The 20613-nt window shown below is 34.5% G+C and overlaps 1 protein-coding gene across 1 annotated transcript in view; it reads left to right on the forward strand.

Moving 5' to 3' along the window:
• LOC114337914 (probable cationic amino acid transporter) overlaps positions 1 to 20613 on the forward strand; it is a 1427575-nt gene that overhangs the window by 1382768 nt on the left and 24194 nt on the right. Inside the window, exon 14 of the mRNA XM_050641785.1 lies at positions 17739 to 17786. Within this exon, the coding sequence (XP_050497742.1) occupies positions 17739 to 17786 (48 nt within the window). The remainder of the gene's footprint in view (positions 1 to 17738; positions 17787 to 20613) is intronic.

A 20613-nucleotide genomic window follows, 5' to 3' on the forward strand; every position in this document is an offset into this window, starting at 1 on the left:
ATAAATTTCATTATTAACGTAACCCCAAAAAAATCAGTCCAGTTAATTAAATTCTGGTGATTTGGGTGGTAGCGCTACTGGTCCATTGAAAAATGAAAATATCTCGAAAACCAATAAATTTAGACATAGGAAATGTTATCTAAAAATTAAAGTACGGTAATGGTACTTTTCAATAGTGATACGTGCGTTTTGCCTCACCCTGTATTTGATATAAAGAAAATTAGCAATATCGACCATTCTTGAAAATTTTGACAATACGTTAAAAAATATGGCATTAATAAACCATTGTTGTTTTGCTTATTTTTATTTATACAGGGAGTTGAACTTGTTACGATTTTCATATAAAATTGGTTATAACTTTGTAAATACCCTGTATAACATAACAAACCTTTATATTTTTGTGATGGAGAGGTTAACAGGATTTCGAATTTAAAATAAAATGTAGGGTGTTCCGTTTAAAAAAACATAAGTTTGGTCTGCCACTGTGTTATCGAATACCCTGTAACATTCTAACTAATTTTGTAATGTAAATGAAGCTCAAAGGTGGCTAAAATTTTTGTTATTAACTTTTATTGCTATCTATTACTATAGCGGAGCTATTGAGCTTTACCCTACTAATCAATCACCCTGTATAATATTAAGGTAGACAATTTTGTCCAAAAAAATAAAAAAAATGTCAGGGGGCAACCCCCTTATAACTTATGGGTATGAAATAGCTATTTGTATAACAAGAGAGGAAAGTGCTACTTTTCCTCACGAGAATGAAGTTTACTGCCCGACGCGTAGCGGAGGGCAGTAATCATTCAAGGGAGGAAAAGGCACTTTACTCCTATGTTATACATACGATTTTTTCACCTTCCTCAAATACCAAGTCATTTTTTCATTTTTAAATAATTTATTTATGTAACTAACTAACAAAATTTATTAGAGAACTAAAACTAACAAGTAGGTACAGTAGAACTGTCAACTGTCAAATATAAGTAAAATTATTAATGTAAACATTGAAACCAAAATAACAATTTACTGTTCCTTATCATGCTGCAAAATACAGGGTGTTCTACAAATAAATGTAAAAATGTGTAGATTTTAACGTAATAGATTATAGAATATTGTGTAGGGCGTCAATAAGTTATTTCGTCAATGACATACCATGACGTCACTCTTACTTTTACTCCCTGGGGAGGAAAAGTACTTTTTCTCCCTATAGAAGAAAAGTACGACTTTGCTCCCTTCAGTTAGATCAGGAAAAGTATACTTTCGGTAAAGGTAGGTGAAAAAATAGATTACAACCTATTCCCAGTCCTACAGGATATACGTGTAAAATTTCATAAACATCGGTCAAGCCGTTTCGGAGGAGTATGGTAACTAACACTTACAGGAGAATTTTATGTACATATATAGAAGTAACTGTGAATTAAATAATAAAAACGGCTTACTTTGACCGTAATTAACCACGGCGAAAAGTTTTATTTGAAAATTCGTGTAAAAATATCAGCTTTGGAAATCGCACAATAGATTTACTCTACTTTTGACTCTACTTATATAAAATGTTTTCGGAATGATAAAAATGACTTTTTATTTATTTTTTAAACACTTTGAAAATATAAGTATTATTCTTTCATGTGGTTTTCACTGCTGAAAGAAATGCTGTATCATTATTATTTTCCGAACAACATTGCAAAGAAAAGCTCTTTGGGGTAAACAAACTGAATAAAATTTAAACTAATTGACGAATCATCCTGAAATTTTTTGTGCATTATATGTACTATTTACCTGTTGTACCTATGTACCTTTGCTTATCTACTAAAATATAAATACTCTAAATAAGATATTTAATTACCCTATTTTTACCTGTAGCGATTTAAACGAAACAACTGCTATTTTGACCCTTATTTGTTAATAACTAAAATTCGCGTTCGAACTGTGACGGGCATTTTTGTATTTATAATGTATGAGGCATATAATAGTACTCAAAAAAATCCATTTGCAACCTGGCTGGTCAAGTGTCCCGAAAAAACCTTATTTCTCTTGACTATACGTACATTTAAAGAACGAGCTTTAAAATTTGACTATCAAATTATACAATATCTGGAACGTTCATCTGAAGATTGAGTTATTATGACAAAAATACGACATAACTTAAGATGGTAAAATTATTTTGAAAAGTAATAATTTTAGATATCTAAAGTAGGTATTATAGAGAAATGGGCACTAAATATGTGATACGGTTAGATAGGATAAACAAAATAGAATTTTGTGTAAAAGAAATATTGCAATATAAATTGAGTTAAAAACAGAATTTTGAAACAAAAAACAAATTCCAAAAATACAGCGATAAGACTATCTATGGCATAAGACAACGTGCAGTTAAAAAGAAAGAAAACATAAGATATGTTAGGATGGTAAGCCATGTTAAACAACAAAATGATAACTTCAGAGGAGATATGGTAAGTGACTGTCATTCCTGATGTGTCCACAATGTGGCGTATTATTGTGACATATTTTATGTCCTCTATCCTCTATTTCAGCGGTTCTCAATCTTTTTGTGTCATGTACCACCAAATACTTTTTATTATTTTTGGTACCACCTAACTGAAATACATATCTAACTAGGCGATCTAATTAACTATAATAGTGGTGCTTATTTTGGCTGTTTTTGCGTTTTGTGTACCACCTCAAAAAATGAAATGTATCACCAGTGGTACATGTACCACAGATTGAGAACCGCTGCTCTATTTAATCCTCTATCGGACTAGACCTTTTTTAAACCTGCACTTGATTGCAATAAATTTGATATTCTGCTCCATATTTTACAAAAGACTTTAGCTATATTTTCGTTATAGTGACAGTAATTTAAAAGTTTTGGATTTTATAGATTTTTATAAACCAGATAAAAGTATTATTAATCTCTTGTCTGAATCATAAATACATAATATTGATTCTAAAATGAAGCATATTAACCATATCATTTTCATTGTAGTACTAATACTAAAATAGTCAAAAATCTTCCTTTTCTATTGTATATTTTTATTGTTAAATTTATCTACCAGATTTTCTAAAGAACACAATGCTACTCAATGACATAGAGAGTCTGGTTTAAAATTTTATTTTTTAATTAAGAATCGTCATAACAACTGGTGATAAAATTGCACAATAGTACTTAGAGTACTAAAAGTAAGGGTTTTGCACATTATTTACTTATTTGTTAGAATACAGGGTGACTATTTAAGAAGAAATCTTTAACAAAATTGTGATCTCCTTATGTAAATATCTTAAATGTTAATCAAAACTCCAGAACTAAAAACATACGTTCAAAGGGTCATCATAAAGAAACGTTCCCTCTTTTTATGTTTTCTCCTGTGTTTTACCCCGTAAGATAAATCTGAACACAATTAATCACAAGTTAGCAATTCCGGCATGGTTAGTTGTTATTATGATATATATATTACTGTCTTCTGTCGCGATAAAGCTTCTGGTAGAGATCTTTGGGCGAGTGGGATTACTCACGAATTCGAATTTAAAATTTTAGATCAAATTTATATTTTATATCTGTGAACATGGTAAATTACACATTTCGAGGTAATATTGCAGCCCTCTATGGGATGGCTAGATTGGTTATCGATATCACATAATTTTTATTTGGTAATATATCCTGACTGATTGGAAAAGTAATATAAAATATAAAACACACTTTTTATTTGGAAAGAATGCAGTCAACGTGATGTTTCTTTTAGGGATAAAAGTAGTAAAAAGTTGACTGTATTAGGTTTTATTTTGTATTTTATTGAACATGAATTTTCAACAAGTAGCTGGAAATTTTATAATTAAAAAATTAGTATTAGTATTTATTCTTCTCAGAGCTGGTTTTTAAATCTGTGAAATAGAAGCGCCAGGTGTGGACACTTATCTTGAATTTGTTTTTAATGATATACAAGTTGATGCTAATTCCTTCTTCTTCTTCTTGACTGGCTTTACAACTCGGGGTGAGTCTTCGCCGCATCCACTATGGCCCTCCATCCTCTGCGATCTTGCGCTTCGATTTGCCATTGTTGTACCCCAATCCTAGATAGATCGGTTTCAACATCATCCTTCCATCTTTTTCTGGGACGGCCCACTGATCTTCTACCGTCTGGTCTCTCGAAGAACACTGTCTTTAGCACTCTGTCTTCCTCTGATCTTACAACATGACCTGCCCATCTTATCCGATTAGCTTTTATATGTCTGACGATGTTTTCAGTACCATATAGAGTCACCAATTCAGCATTGCGGCGCCTTCTCCACTCTCCTGTCAATTCATCTCTTTGAGGACCAAATATCATTCTGAGGACTTTCCTTTCAAATATCAGCAATTTATTTATTTCTCGCTGATGTAGAGTCCATGTTTCACTCCCATATGTAACAACTGGGCGAATAATTGACATGTACAGTCTTAAGATTGTAACATGCTAATTCCTTGATAATTATTTATTCTTCTTTTGTGACGTTCCTTTTTGTATTTTTGGTTCTTTAACTGTATCTATATAAAATTCACTGACTCTTTTGTGTCTGGTATACAGTCAAACCCGCTTATTAGAATACCTCTTAAAGGAATATCCCGGTTTAAGTAATAGAAATTTGAGGTCCGGAAACGTTTCTACTAGCGACCTATGATCGGTTATTAGAATATCCCGGTTATAGGAATACTTTTGATTGGCATGAAGGCTATTCCAATAAGCGGGTTAGACTGTATTGAAGTATTTCTTTCTCAATTCATCAAATATATCAATAAATATTTATCTAGCTTCATCCCTCCTGGTGGAATATTGGGTGCTTATGCGTTTATTGTCCAAAAGTGTAAGATTGCTGACTGGTCGAGTCAACGCATTGAAAAATATACCTATAGAATTCACAAATTGATCGTAAAAAATATACTTTTAAATAATTCTTTTTCTTTAGTTATTTGTTATAAATTAACATAGATGGAAGCTTCTGGTTTATCTGTCAGTCACACCTAAAGAAATGTGTTCATTTTTTTCTATCTACAATGGATTTTTCCCTACAGAATAGACAATTTTTCATGTGTATTGTTTCCGATTATATTGGTATAATAAAGTATAAATAGGTATACTTCTTCGATCCTTTTTAATTCCTCTTATTACAACTGTACCTATTGTTCCGTAATTTAAGATTTTATGGAAATAATTAATTAGCTCACGATCTATTCTTCTTCACAATTAACAATCTCTTCTAATTTATCTCACTAATTTATATTTATATTTACATGGCTTAACTTTTCCTTAGAGTCCTTAGAGTAAATGAAAATATATTTCCGGATATATTGTACTCCTTGAGTTTAGCTATAATAATAGGCCTATATATAGAGGGTATCGAAAGCTTTTTCGATATCAAATGAAACATCTATTACGTCTTGCTTGCACTGGAAGGCGTTAATGATTTGATGTTTGGAGAACTGCTAGATTGTCTGCTATGCTTCGAAGTGACCTAAAACCTGATTGTGCTAAATTTATATATTATATTTTTCTAGGTACCACAGGAGTCTTTAATTGATCATTTTCTCCATAAGTTTGCAAATTGTACATGTGAGAGAAATTGGCCTGTAGGAATTTGGATCAGTTGGAGGTTTGCCTTGTTTTTTAACTGGGATAATTATGGATTTTCGCCAAATATTTGGAAATGATTGTTTGGTCCATATTAAATTGTAAATTTCAAGCAGTTTGACTAGACTAGGTCGAGAAAGATTTTTAATAAAGATAAAGGGGATATATCTGGATCTGCAGCTGAATTTTTGAAACAGTACAATGTGTCTGATAATTCTTGTAATTTAAACGGCAGATTTAGAGAGTCTAGATCGGATTTTTTGCAATCAGATAAACTGGATTCTAGATTAGTAGACGTGGGGGGCTGAAAATTTAAATGTTTGATTGTTTTCTTATGAAAATTTTCACCCAAAATGTTAGCAATTTGTTGACTGTCAGTGACTGCGCTATTTTGAATGAGTATGGCAGAAATTCTTGAATATGTTTTCTTTCCTGACATGTTTAATTTTCTTCCAAATTTGGCTAGAAGGAGTGTGAGTATTGATGGATGAGATGTGGTTTTTCCAGAAGTCTTTTTTGCTTTGTTTGCTTACATACTTAGATTTAGCTCTCAGTTATTTTAAGTTGATGAGATTCTCTTTAGTGCTATCTCTGCGATATTTATTTAATGCTGCCTTACTTTGTTGTATAGCCAGAGAACATTGTTCGTTCCACCAAGGTGTTGCCTCACGAGTTAAAGAGATTGGTGTTTGTCCAATATTTACTTCAGCAGCAAATATTATACAGTTATTGAAAGCGGCAATATTTTTATCGGCATCTTCTGATAATTCAAGCTGGTTTAGTTTGCTTTCAGTATGTATCCGAAAGCTATCCCAGTTGGCATTAGAAATGTTCCATTTTTTTAAACGTGTCGAAATGTTTTTCTAATTTTTCAGATATTAAAATAGGGAAATGATTGCTATCATAAAGATCGTCAACAGCTTTCCATGTAAGACTAGGATATATTTTTGGATGACATAAACTTAAATCTATAGAGGAGAATGTGCCAGTAGCAATATTCAAATGGGTTTTGGAATGGTCATTCATGATACAAGTGTCAGTAATATTTAAAACATTTTCGACAGTCTTTCCTCGGCCGAAGGTTCTTTCAGAACCCCACATTGTATTGTGGGCATTGAAATCTCAAACAAAAAGAAAAGGTGAAGGAAGTTGGTATATGAGGTCCACTAGATCAGCTTTAGAGAGGCTATAATTTGGAAGAATATATATGCTACAAACTGTAATGTTATTTGGGCACCAGATGTTAACGGCGATAGCTTCTAGGTTTGTGCAAATTGGAAGATGTGTGGAGTAGAGATCATTTGATACGAATACGGATGTTCCACCGCTAGCCCTAACATAGTAAGTTCTCAAGAAATGGTAACCTACAAAACCCTTTAGGAGTCTTTTGTGATCAGATTTGAAATTTGTTTCTTGTAAACACAGTATGTTGGCAGTAGTATCAAGGATTAACTTTTGGAGGTGTGGTGTTCAAGTCTGGAGTAAAACCCATCACAGTTCCATTGAATTAGATTGAATTTTACTAAAATGTGGATTTTTCGGAGAGTTGGGAGGTATATGAGAAATACTCTTCATCCTGGGGTTCCAGTGATGAGAGAGAATTTAAACTCACCGTATCTGCTGTGTTTTTTAATAATCTTGTAAATCTGTACTTTAGTGACCTATCTGTTAGAGAAGGATAAACATTATATATGTCAGATAGTAAAGATTTGATGTCATGTGTAAACTGTTGTGCTTCAGATAGTGGATTGCTACTACCGTAGCTATTTTTAAAGAAACTAATGAAATTGTCTACAAAAATAGAAAAAGAGTGTGATGACTTACTAAAGCAATCTTTTATTTCTTCTTTTGAGGCATCAGTGATTTTTGAACTATCAGTTGAATCTTTTTTTAACTTCATAGGTTGTTTCGTTGGTTTCTTGTTTGCATCTTGATCAGGAGGAGGCATTTCAGATGAAATTTCTTCTTGTGTTTCTGTCACGTTGATTGCGTTGGAATCTACTGAACTTGAGAAGGCTCTCTTCATTCCAGGTACAGGTGAAGAAGGTGTTTCGTTTGTTGTTGTATTCGCCTTTGGAACTAAAGGAATATTTGTATTTGTTTGTGTGTTTGTGTTAGGACATTTGTTTGCTGTATGTCCAGGCTGTTTATAAAGAAAAGATTCCATACGATCCGTAGACAGGAATATTCTGTGTGTGTTATGCTCATGTTGTATTAAAAGTGACGTTTGAAGCTCGTAGTTCTCAGTAGCTGGAGTAACGTAGACTTGTCGTCTAAATCAAAATATGCGCATACTCATCCCCTGGGATATCTGCTTTCAATAGTGATATAGGGGATACCATTTGTAGTCCGAAATCTTTCAGTGCACGTTCTATGGCCTCATTAGTTAAGAATGGATCGACATTTGATATTAATATTCTCTTAGCTGGAGAAATTAGTCTTCTTATACTCAGCTCGACGGAATTTTCAGTTACTGTGTGATGTTCCAATATAAGCTGATCTACAAGCTTGGTTCTTGATAAGTAGATACACACTCGATTGTTTGAGATTTTCGATGCAAAACAAACATTTTTGGGACTAACGATGTTTCCGATTGCTTTAACGTAGTCTAGTAGCACAAGATTAGGATGAGAATGTATGATAACTGCTTGTTCTCTTTTTGGATAAACAGGTTTCGGTTTTGCTTTAGCTGCGGCAAGATAAGAAGCTGTAGGTGTATTGTTTTCTTCGTTGTTTGTTGACATTGTGGATTTTGTTACAGTTAAAGTAGTTTGCTCAATTTTGTTGCCCTTGTAGTCAAAAGCAACAGATTCAGGATTATCCATGATTATTGTAATTATTGACCAACCAACAACACACCATGGCGTATTACTGGTTGCTTATAAAATTGTCGTTAAGCGAGAGGTGATTTAAAAGGTATTAGTATTTCACTAATAATCACACAAAAAAGTTCCGACATAAACAAAATAAACAGTTCGATGCAACAATTGTAGTCAAATTTTAAGTAATATCTACCTTTCGCCTACTCGCAGACGGCAGTAAATATCAGCTTCCAATGCACTACACAAATTTACAATCCAAATATCCACTTTAAAACTAAAATAACGATTCACAAAGTACAGAACGACCTTCACACGTTCAGGTACAAGCGATCAATCAAATATGTATTTTAAAACCCGATCCCAACGAAAGATTTTCAAATGACAATTTTAAAAAGACTTTTTAAAAATACCGCAACGTAAATTTTTAATTTTTCACTGGGAAATTAGTCTTTTTGACTAAAATGCAATTGGAACAAAACAAGGGCCCCTGAGGCCTGAGCTAAGCTGGGGTACCCGAGACCTTAACCTAAAAATTTAAATTATTACTTGGGAAATTGGTTATTTCGGCGTAATAAATCCTAAAATGCCATTGGGAGAGGGTGCCCAGGCTAAGCTGGGACCCCCGAGACCTTTCGTAAAGATGTAAATTGTTACTGAGGAAATTAGTTATTTTGGCGAAATAAAAACTAAAATGCATCCGGAATAGGGGCCCAGGTCTAGCGAATCCGTTCGCCATGATCCGTTCGTAAGATACAGATGAAGATATAATCAATGTCGCTGCTAATTTTATAGTGATTGCAGGATATGCTGAAAAAAAAGAAGAGAGTGTGGTGTTCACACAGGAGAGAAAATGCGTTTTCAACGGGTTAAATGTCAAACATTTTTCCGGACCTCCCTTCCGCTGGGGGGTAAATTCCTCACACCTCCCGGTAGGGCGCCCCAAGATCACGTTTGCCCCGGGGCCACCAACATCGTACTTACGGCCCTGACACATAAACCCATCATTATCATCATCATCCAGCCTTCTGTATCCAAATTTGAACGTAGGCCTTCCCTAATTTCTTCCAGTTCTGTCGGTCTTGGGCTTCCTGCAACCAATTCCCAGCAACCGTTTTGACGTCGTCTGTTCATCGTGTAGATCAGAGGTTCTCAGAGTGGGTGACACGGTACCCTGAGGTGCCTCAAGTATTTGCCAAGGGTGACGTGGAACATTTAAAAAAAATGGAACAACCGACCTCTCCGCCACTGTCCAATCGAAACATGTTGACTATTATTTGTACTTGTGTATTCTCGATGGTGACCGAGAAACAAACAGCCGACTGCTACCTGCATTCATTCCACAGTTTAATTCTTGCAGCCGATAAGTGAGTTTTGACTTTATAGAGAGAGAGCTTATAAATATATTAAAAACTTGTGACTTCTTCAGTTTACAGCTTGATGAAAGTACCGACGTTGCTGGACTTGTTGTTCTGCTTGTGTTTGTGAGTTTTCCATTCGGGATGAAAATAGAAGAAGAACTCCTTATGTGTGAAGAGCTTAAAAGTTATGCCACTGGTGAAGAAATTTTCAAGGCTATCCACGAGTATATAGAAAAAATGATGTAGAGTGGAGTAAATGTGTGTACATTTGCAGTGATAGAGCGGCTGCAATGGTTGGTAAAATAAGAGGGACGATGTCTAGAATAAAGGTAGTGGCAGAAAATGCCTCCAGCAGTCATTATATCTTACATCGCCATTATTTGACAACTAAAAAGATGCCGCAAGATTTGAGAGACGTATTGGAGGGTTTTGTGAAAATAATTATAACCATGTGAAGAGCCGTTCTGTGCGAGAAAAAGGAATACGATTTGAGGGTTGCGACATGAAATATTCGAACCTTGTATAGATTGGGAGCTCTCCAAAATCTCTTAAATGAACTAAATAGATACAAAATAGACATAACTGCCATACAAGAAATGAGGTGGATTGGAAACAATATAATGGAAAAAAGAAGCCACACGATTTTCTACAGCTGCGATCCTAAAGATCACGTCTTGGGCACTGGATTCATAGTAAACAAGAGAGTAAAACATACTATAAGAGATTTCAGAGCAATTAGCCCCAGAATGTGCATTTTAAGAGTTAAAGGACGTTTCTTTAATTACAGTCTAATTAATGCGCATGCCCCGACAGAAGAAAAAGAAGATGAAACTAAAGAAGAGTTTTATGATGAACTAGAGTCCGCATATCAGTCATGCCCAAAAAATGATATAAAAATAATCTATGGAGACCTAAACGCCAAAGTTGGAAGAGAACAGCAATTCCAACCTACAATAGGTAGGCACAGTCTCCATGAGCAATCAAATGACAATGGCAATAGGTTAATAAACCTAGCAAGATCACTTAACATGGTGATTGCTAGCACATACTTCGCTCGCAAAGATATACACAAGGGTACCTGGAAGTCCCCAGATGGAATGACAGTAAATATGATAGATCATGTTATTGTAGACTCGAGACACCAATCGAATATAATAAACGTCCGCACCAGAAGAGGGGCAAATGTGGATTCTGATCACTACCTGGTCGAAAGTAGAGTAAGGGCTAGAATTTCAAACATCAAAAATGAAAGAGGCTCTAAACATGAACGATACAAGGTAGAAGGACTCAAAGAAACAAACAAAAATAAAGAGTATAAAGAAAAGATAAGCATCAAACTAGAAAACAGACCAAAACATGAAAACCCAAATAAGGAGTGGGAAGAGTGCAGAGAAATCATAAAAGAGACAGCTAAAGAAGTGTTAGGCATAGAGGGTAAAGAAAGAAGAACAAGAACGAATGACTGGTTTGACGAAGAATGTCAGATTCTAACAGACAGAAAAATCAAAGCATATTTACTGATGCAACAGGGGCACAGAACCCGACAAGCAGAGGAAGAATATAAACAACTACGCAGAGAAGAAAAGAAAACTCACCGAAGAAAAAAGAGAGAATATATGAACAAAGAACTTCAGGAACTGCAAGAACTAAGTAGATCGACAGAGACAAGAAAATTTTATCAGAAACTGAACAAAAGCAGAAAAGACTTCAAACCGAGAACGGCGATGTGTAGAGATAAGGAAGGTAATATATTGACAGAACAGCAAGAGATACTAAGAAGATGGACAGAACATTTTACGGAAAAGCTTGAAGGAGATGGGAGTGAGACGAACCCTGATATACCATTAGACCAAGCAGACAACAGAGAAAAGAGTCCACCAACAATAGCCGAGATTAGAACAGCAGTAGACAAATTAAAGAAAAATAAATCACCGGGAGCGGATCAAGTAGCATCGGAATTACTGAAGGAAGGAGGAGACGCACTACAGAAAACAATACATGTATTGATAACAAAGATATGGTCAAATAAACAGCTACCAGCGGAGTGGAATAGTGGTATTATTGTACTATTACATAAAAAAGGGAATCAGTTAGAATGTGGAAACTACCGTGGAATCACGCTGCTGAATACAGCATACAAAATAATGTCCAACGTCATTTATGAAAGACTTAGACCACACGCTGAAAAAATAGTTGGCAGGTACCAAAGTGGCTTCTGTAGACAGAAGTCAACAATAGACCAGATATTTGTTCTGCGACAGATCCTTGAAAAAACAAGTGAACATAACATCGACACACATCATCTCTTCATAGACTTCGAAAGCGCATATGACAATATAAACCGAGAATTCTTAATAAAAGCAATGAAAGAATTTAATATACCAACACAACTAATAGAACTGATAAAAGAATCTCTAAAAGTAGAAAGTAAAATCCGGATACAAAACGAACTAACGGAAACAATAGATGTGAAAAAGGGACTACGCCAGGGAGACGCTCTATCATGCATCTTGTTCAACATTGTACTCGAGAAAATAATGAGGGACACAACAGTCAATACTCGAGGAACAATAATTAATAAAAGCGTGCAAATACTAGCATTTGCAGATGATGTTGACAAAATCGCAAGATCAAGAAGAGAAATGATAGAGGCATTCAATCAAATAGAACGAGCTGCACAAAATAGTGGCCTGAAAATCAACCAGAACAAAACAAAATATATGCAGGTAAGTAAAAACACAGAAATAAGGCAGCCACAAAATATAACAATAGGAGAATACAACATTGAGGGGGTAAAAAACTTTACATACTTGGGATCCCTAGTCACATCTGATAATAACGTAGCAGAGGAAGTGAAGAGGCGAATATGTATTGCCAATAAAAGTTATCATGGCTTAATTCGGCAACTAAGATCAGACAACGTCGCAAGGAAAACCAAATGCCAAATATACAAAACCCTAATAAGACCGGTACTCACATACGGCTCAGAAACCTGGACACTCACTAAAAGAGAGGAAACATTGCTAGCCACCTTTGAAAGAAAAATCTTGCGACACATATATAAGGGCACAAAAGAAAATGGAATTTGGCGAAGAAGGTACAACTTTGAACTATACGAAATATACCAGGATCCAGATATCATAACATTCATTAAAATAGGACGGCTGCGTTGGATAGGACATGTAGAAAGAATGGAAGAAGGCGAAATACCAAACAAAATGTTCAAACAGATGCCAGTAGGAAAAAGAACAAGAGAAAGACCGAAGCTGAGATATTTAGAACAAATAGAAAATGATATAAAAACCTTAAAAATAAAAAACTGGAGAAAAAAAGCACGAAACAGATCAGAGTGGAGAAGAATCCTGGAACAGGCCAAGACCCAGAAAGGGCTGTCGAGCCAATGATGATGATGATGATGACGTGGAACATTTAAAAAAGAAAAGTGGAACAACCGACCTCTGCGCCACTGTCCAATCGAAACATGTTGACTATTATTTGTACTTGTGTATTCTCGATGGTGACCGAGAAACAAACAGCCGACTGCTACCTGCATTCATTCCACAGTTTAATTCTTGCAGCCGATAAGTGAGTTTTGACTTTATAGAGAGAGAGCTTATAAATATATTAAAAACTTGTGACTTCTTCAGTTTACAGCTTGATGAAAGTACCGACGTTGCTGGACTTGCTGTTCTGCTTGTGTTTGTGAGTTTTCCATTCGGGATGAAAATAGAAGAAGAACTCCTTATGTGTGAAGAGCTTAAAAGTTATGCCACTGGTGAAGAAATTTTCAAGGCTATCCACGAGTATATAGAAAAAATGATGTAGAGTGGAGTAAATGTGTGTATATTTGCAGTGATAGAGCGGCTGCAATGGTTGGTAAAATAAGAGGGACGATGTCTAGAATAAAGGTAGTGGCAGAAAATGCTTCCAGCAGTCATTCTATCTTACATCGCCATTATTTGGCAACTAAAAAGATGCCGCAAGATTTGAAAGACGTATTGGATGGTTTTGTGAAAATAATTAACCATGTGAAGAGCCGTCCGCTTCAAGCACGCCTTTTAAAGCTCACCGCTGAAGATATGGGTATGGATCACTTCAATCTTTTGCTGCAACAGAGGTTCGGTGGCTATCGAGGGGAACAATTTTAGGGAGACTATTTGAACTAAAAGATCCACTGATTATCACATTTACAAAAGAGTCTTTCATCCAAGAATTAAAAGATGTCAATTGGCTGCTAAAATTGAGATACCTTTCAGGCATCTTGGAAATAATAAATAAAACCACCACTTCGCTTCAAGACAAAGGAGGAGCAGAATTAGATAAAATCCAAGCCTTGCGTAAAAGAGTTACATTTTTCAAAGCATGTGTTGAAAAAAGATCCTCACAAATTTCTCTCGATTACAGAAATTTGTTATAACAAATGAAATCAATCCTCAAACGAACTTCTTTGAAATAGTTATTGCTCATTTGAAGGGTTTGGAAGAAAGTTGTAAACTATTTTCCTGACATTGACTCAGATGACTTATATAGCTGGATGATGGACCCGTTTTCGTGCGACCCAAAAAATAAACCTGTCGAAATGACAAATGAAATTTTTCAAAATCAACTTGAGATCAGCGAAGATAGCAGTTTAAAACTTAAATGCCGTGAAGGAAGCCAAGAAGAGTTCTGGATGCAGGTCTATTCAGAAAATAATGTTGTTGGCAAGGTTGCAGTGAAAAAACTTGGGTGTTTCACATCGACTTATCTCTGTCTGTAAGTCTTCTTTCTCCGCATATGCTTACATTAAATAAAAACAAATACAGAAGCAAACTTCAAGCATCAAGGGATTTGAGGATCAAACTTACAAAGATTCCCATAATTATAAAGGATATAATGAAAACATCATCGAAACAGTTTCATTTTTTGTCGTTTCAAAAATCGCTTCAAGGGTTGGTGTGTTTTGAAATATTCTTAGCCCTACAAGGGTGCCGCGACTACAAGGGTGCCGCGACTAAAAAAGTTTGAGAACCGCTGGTGTAGATGGTCTATCTCTACTTCTTCTGTCTGCTCGTGGTCTACAAACTGAAATTTTTTTTGGTCCACCTCCCGTCCATCATTCTAGCACATCACCCGCCCAATTCCACTTTAGCCATGCTATTCGCTCTATGAAATATGTGACTGTCTATCTTTTGATTTCCTAGTTTCTAACCCTGTATCTAAGAGTCAGTCCAAGTAGTGACCGTTCCATTCTTCTTTGGCCACTCTAAGTTTGGTTGCTGTGGCCTTGGTGAACTATAGTGTTTCGGCGCCGTAAGTCATGACTGGAAGTACACATTAGGCGAACGTCTCCTTTTTCAGATAATTTGGCATGTTGCTCTCGAAGATGTCTGATAGAGCTCCATATGCGACCCAGGCCAAGGTCATTCTTCTTTGTAGTTGGCAGTTTGATTGTCCCTCGCAATCTGGATTTCATGCCCTACGTATTAATATTTATGGACCAATGCTATTTCGTTGGATTTTTACTTGGTACCACATAAACCCACTTCTTGAATATTATTCAAGACCTTTAAGATATAATCTTCTTCTTCTTATGGTGCCTATCCGTTACGGATGTTGGACACTAACATGTCTATTCTGACTTGGCTATAAGATATAATATTACAGTTAAATATAGTATTCTGAAAGGAAAGGAAATAATAAGTCAAGAACAGAAAATTCAAGAATACAAAATCCTATAGAAAAGTTCAAGCACAAAATCATATAGTTAAGTCATGTCATCAAGCTAGGAAAACCAAATCTGAATGCTAACAGAAAACGAGGAAGACAATTAAGTTTAGCTTTCTGTAAATTGATATTTATTTTGAAAAACAGGATACATATTTTAATTCAAACATAAACTTACGGAGTACACTTGTTACAGCACTTGGTACAGCACATAAAGTACAGCACTTGGATACTAGGTACTAAAGTATATCCACTCATAATTATAGTAAACTATACTATGTATTGAAGACCTTGACTCTTTTTTCGGATGTGGTTTGTTGTTTTAAACTAGTTGTAGCGCAGTATATTGTCGTATTATACATCGTCTATTTGTGTAACCTTCTGGCTAAGGTTTTTGGTGTTAACGACAATTTACGTAGCTCTTTACATGCCCTCCATAGCACGGTGGCGGCTCAGTTCAATTATAAATTGAACGTTTTGTGTGGTTTCTGTGTCTGGGATCGAACCCGGGACATCCAGCTTAGTACGCCAGAACCATAGCCACGGAGATATGTCTTCCACGAGCATGTCCTTTACAATAAAATCCACAAGGAAAAAAGTTTTCCTGTAGCTGGCTGTATACCATATATCACAAAAAATTAATTAAAATCCTTTATCAAAGCTAGGTATGTAATTTATTAAAAATTCCCTTAAAAGGGCTACATCACAAATGCAGAAAGTTTTAGATCTGAATACATATCATCATCAGGGCTGAACAGCACTGATGATGATGTTCACAGCATGTGAACATCCTGTTCAGCGCTGATGATGATCTGTACTCAGATCGAAAACGTTTTGCATTTGTGATGTAGCTCTTTTAAGGGAATTTTTAATACATTATATACCTTTTATAAAGAATTTTAATTAATTTTTTTACAATAAAATCTATAAAAAACTAGAAACCAGACAAAGAGTAATGTAACGAATTATAGGTAATTGGAGTATACATGTAAGAAACAAGGTATATCGTTGAGGAGGTGGTAAAAATTAAATGGTAATGGGCTGGGAATCGTGGAGTGACCATCAAGGGGGACAAAAAATCACAGACGTGAATTGAGATGGGTACCTATGATGTAACAGCAGTTGCGGGAGAACAATGAATTAAGTTAGCGTAGGATATATTAGGAGACGTGCTTACAATCTTAAGAGAGTGTGGGCGTTGGATAAGTGATAATCTCCAATTTTTAAAAATCGCTAAGAGCGTACTATAGCCTTCCAAGAAAAAGGATATTTCTTCTGTAATTTTTTACCAATATTTTATAGTCGAATATTTTTTTCTTTACTGTCTTCTGAACTTTACTGTCTTATCAATATCATGGATTTTTACGATACGTATATTTTTAGTTTTTAGAAATCTGTAGTACAGTCCAATGACTATCATTACTACCGCGCTCTTGAAATGTTTTAAATACATTCTTGAACCTACAGATCACCTACATCAGATACAAATAACACGTGGTACAATTTTTTTTTAATAAATATGTTTCAAAACAAGAGCATGTTGAAGAATTCTTCTTAATTTAAACATTCTCTATTGTGTATATGTATAGTTAAATTTTGTGATAATAATTATATAAATGTTTGTATTAATTTTTGTTATAATATATATATATATATATATATATATATATATATATATATATATATATAATTCACAAGATCTCCTTAGAATAAGAGTAAATATATTCTAAAACTTTAAAGAGCTACTCACTAATGATCTCGGAACTGTACTTTGTAGTTAAAATTTCTTCCAATTTATAGGTTACAGGTTACTTACAACATTTTGGGAATATAAAACAATTCTAAAAAGCTGCAAAGTTAAACACATGGTATTGTGTATTTAAAATCTTATGGCTCAATACAAGCTCGAACTTGTATGAGATACTAACGTACGATTGTTTATTTATTCTAATAAATAAAGAATATTTATTAGCAATTTTTATTAAAAGATTGATATTATGTAATTAGATTCAGAGTGACACCAAAAAGATATAAATAAAATTTGATTAAAATATCGCTATCTATTAACCTTCGGATGACCAAGAGTAGTCAATTTTGACCTCAATATATATGTTTTTCCTTAATAAATTCATAAATATTCTCAATTTGTAACTCATTATTTTTGTGTCTGACTTTAATATCATTCTAGATGCCCTTATATTTTGTAATAAAAAATCCCCTTATTTTACGAATAAAACATATTTTCTTAATTTTAGGCTCAAAGACGACCCCCATTGGCTTTCTATGTTCCAATTTTATATTAGGTAAGTACAGTCTATTATGTGGAGTTCCTAGTAATTTGCGCATTATCAAAATCTATTTTTGTATGGACAGAGATAAATATGAAGACTACGAAAATGGAAACATTTTCGAAGAAGGCTCTTTCCTCAAGATTTGACTCTTGAGCTAGTTACCTTTATGTAATCTCGACCGTGAGGAAAAAAAGAGGTTAGTCATCGGAAGGTTAATAGCGAATTTAGAATATCTTAAAACTCGTAAACTCAAAAGTCGTAGGTACTTTTCATTTTGTTCTATCAGCATTTTGCTTGATTGAGATATAATACACCTATTGCCAAACAAAAAAATTAAAATCAAATTTAAAATTACCAACAAATTAATATTTTTGTTATTTAAAAAATTTTCTTGTTTTAATAATTTTTTGCTCTTCCTACAAATTATTTTAATATAATATATAAAAAGATGACATATTATGATGTCATGCTACCCAGAATTAAAAAAAAACAAAACTCTATATTCATAATGGTAAGGGAACCCAAGCGGCGATTTTTGCAGTTACTCGAGCGCATCAGAAAATCACATGTGGAGAAACCTTGTACCCTTTAAATGTACCGCTACCACATATTGGGTCTTAATACAGGTGAGTTCGTTAAGGGGGTCCGAAAAAGAATCTATCCTTAGAAAAACTCTAAATCGTCAAATTAAGATAAGGTAAGTTAAGTACATTCAGAACAGTGTATCAAAACTCTGACGGTTTGAGCGGCGCGTAAGGAAATGGGTGAGTCACAAAATTTCACAAGGAAAAAGCGAATATTTCGAGAAATAAACTTCAGACTAAAGAACTAAAAAATACGTGTTAAGTATTTTTCAAAAATTTATCGAATGATACTAAACACAACCCCCTCAGAGAAACCCCGTGATATTTCGCGAAATGAACATCAGATCGAAAAACTGCAAAAAACACGTATTCAATATTTTTGATTTCGAATCACACCAAACACGAACCCATTCGGGGTTACTTTAAAATCTTAAAAAATAAAAGCCCTTATTTTTAACTGCAGATTTGGATTCCTTACGTAAAAATAAGTAACTTTTATTCGAGACATTTTTTCGAATTATAGAGATATGGCGCTATAACAGGAAAAAACGATTGTTGGAAATGGAAAGTCTCCACTTAATTGGAAAACTTTACTTAACTTTTTTAGCTTTAGGACCTAGTCTTCACAACCCAATAGGTCTCCATAACGCTCAAGTAACTAAAAATTTAGCACTTTTTTTACTCTCCTCCCCTACTATAAATATCATTAGGTACTCTCAAATAAAAAACAGTCATAAGAGACGAATCACCTTGATTTTGTTTTTCTTCATTACTTGCGGGATTTCCTCTTCTATATGTTATGTACAGCACATACATGTACAAATTTGTTTACTTGGGCTCCCTGATAAACAACAATAGCGATTGCTTCTCAGAAATCAAACGTAGACTAGCAATGGCCCAGATCGCAACGGCTAAATTAACTAAAATGTGGAAAGATCGAACAATAAAAAGAAATACTAAGCTCAGGTATCAATGCCCCTATTTTTCCCATTGCTACATGCGCAGCTAAAACATGGACTCTCAAAAAAATCTAAAGAAGCAAGATTGAAACCTTTGAAATATAGGTCTTCAGAAGAATTCTATGCGTATCCTGAATAGAACACAGAACCAACCTGTCAGTTCTGAAAGAGTTTCATATAAAAGACAGTCTGTTAAAAAAAGTAAATCGATCATACCTAAATTATTTCGGCCACATTGCCAGAAGAACGAGGGCCATGGAACTATTGATAGTAGAAGGAAAGGTAGAAGGCCGAAGACCAAGAGGAAGATCTCCAACATGATAGGCTGACCAAATGAAGACTCTGGTGGGAAATTCCCTACATGAAACCGTCCATCTGGCACAGGATTCTGACCAATGGAGACAGCAAGCAAGCAATATTTAGAGTGTCACAACGCCATGACAAGGACTCGGGAAATGAGGAGGATGTGTATAGCCCGGATAGGATAAATGTTACTTACTGTTTCGAACCAAAAAACTTCTACTTTATAATAACTTCTTTATCTTGTTCTATTCCTTAATTTGTCACCAATGAAGAAGTGCTACGGAGGATGAACACAACCGCAGATTTAGTCAACATCGTGAAGGGCCGTAAGCTGCAGTACTTAGGGCATATAATGAGAAATCAAGGCAGATACGAGCTACTCCAGTGCATTTTACAAGGTAAAATTGAAGGAAAAAGGGCCCCAGAACGAAGAAGAATATCCTGGCTTGCTAACCTAAGAGCATGGTATAGAAAGACCTCAACACAACTATTCCGTATAGCAACTAACAAGGTCATCATAGCCAGAATGATCGCCAACGTTCGGAACGGACAGGCACCCTAAGAAGAAGAATTCCTTAATTTAGAAATCCGCCACTATACTCCGCCAGGTTCCGAAGTAAAAACCAATCAAATTTGGTTAAATGCAACTAAATAATTAAAATGCAATCAAATTTCGTTCTCTTCGCAAATTTTCCAACTTTTTATTACTTTTTCTCTGACACTGACAATTCTCAATTTTTATATAAATAGCTTAAATGGAGAGAGTTAAATACTACCTTTAAGAGTTTAAGACTGAAACATTCTCCCTCTCTAAGATTCACTTTTACTAATCTTAAAATTAATTATTTTACTAATCCTAAAATAATTTAGAACCAATTAAAATGAATCACAAATAACAACCAAATGAATGAAAAATAATGAAATGAATGACATTTAAATAAATATGTAAATTTTGAATCTTTTGACATCTGAAACAGGTGTTTTATATAACGT

Source organism: Diabrotica virgifera, chromosome 1 (assembly GCF_917563875.1).
Source record: "Diabrotica virgifera virgifera chromosome 1, PGI_DIABVI_V3a".
Classification (NCBI taxonomy): Eukaryota; Metazoa; Arthropoda; class Insecta; order Coleoptera; family Chrysomelidae; genus Diabrotica; species Diabrotica virgifera.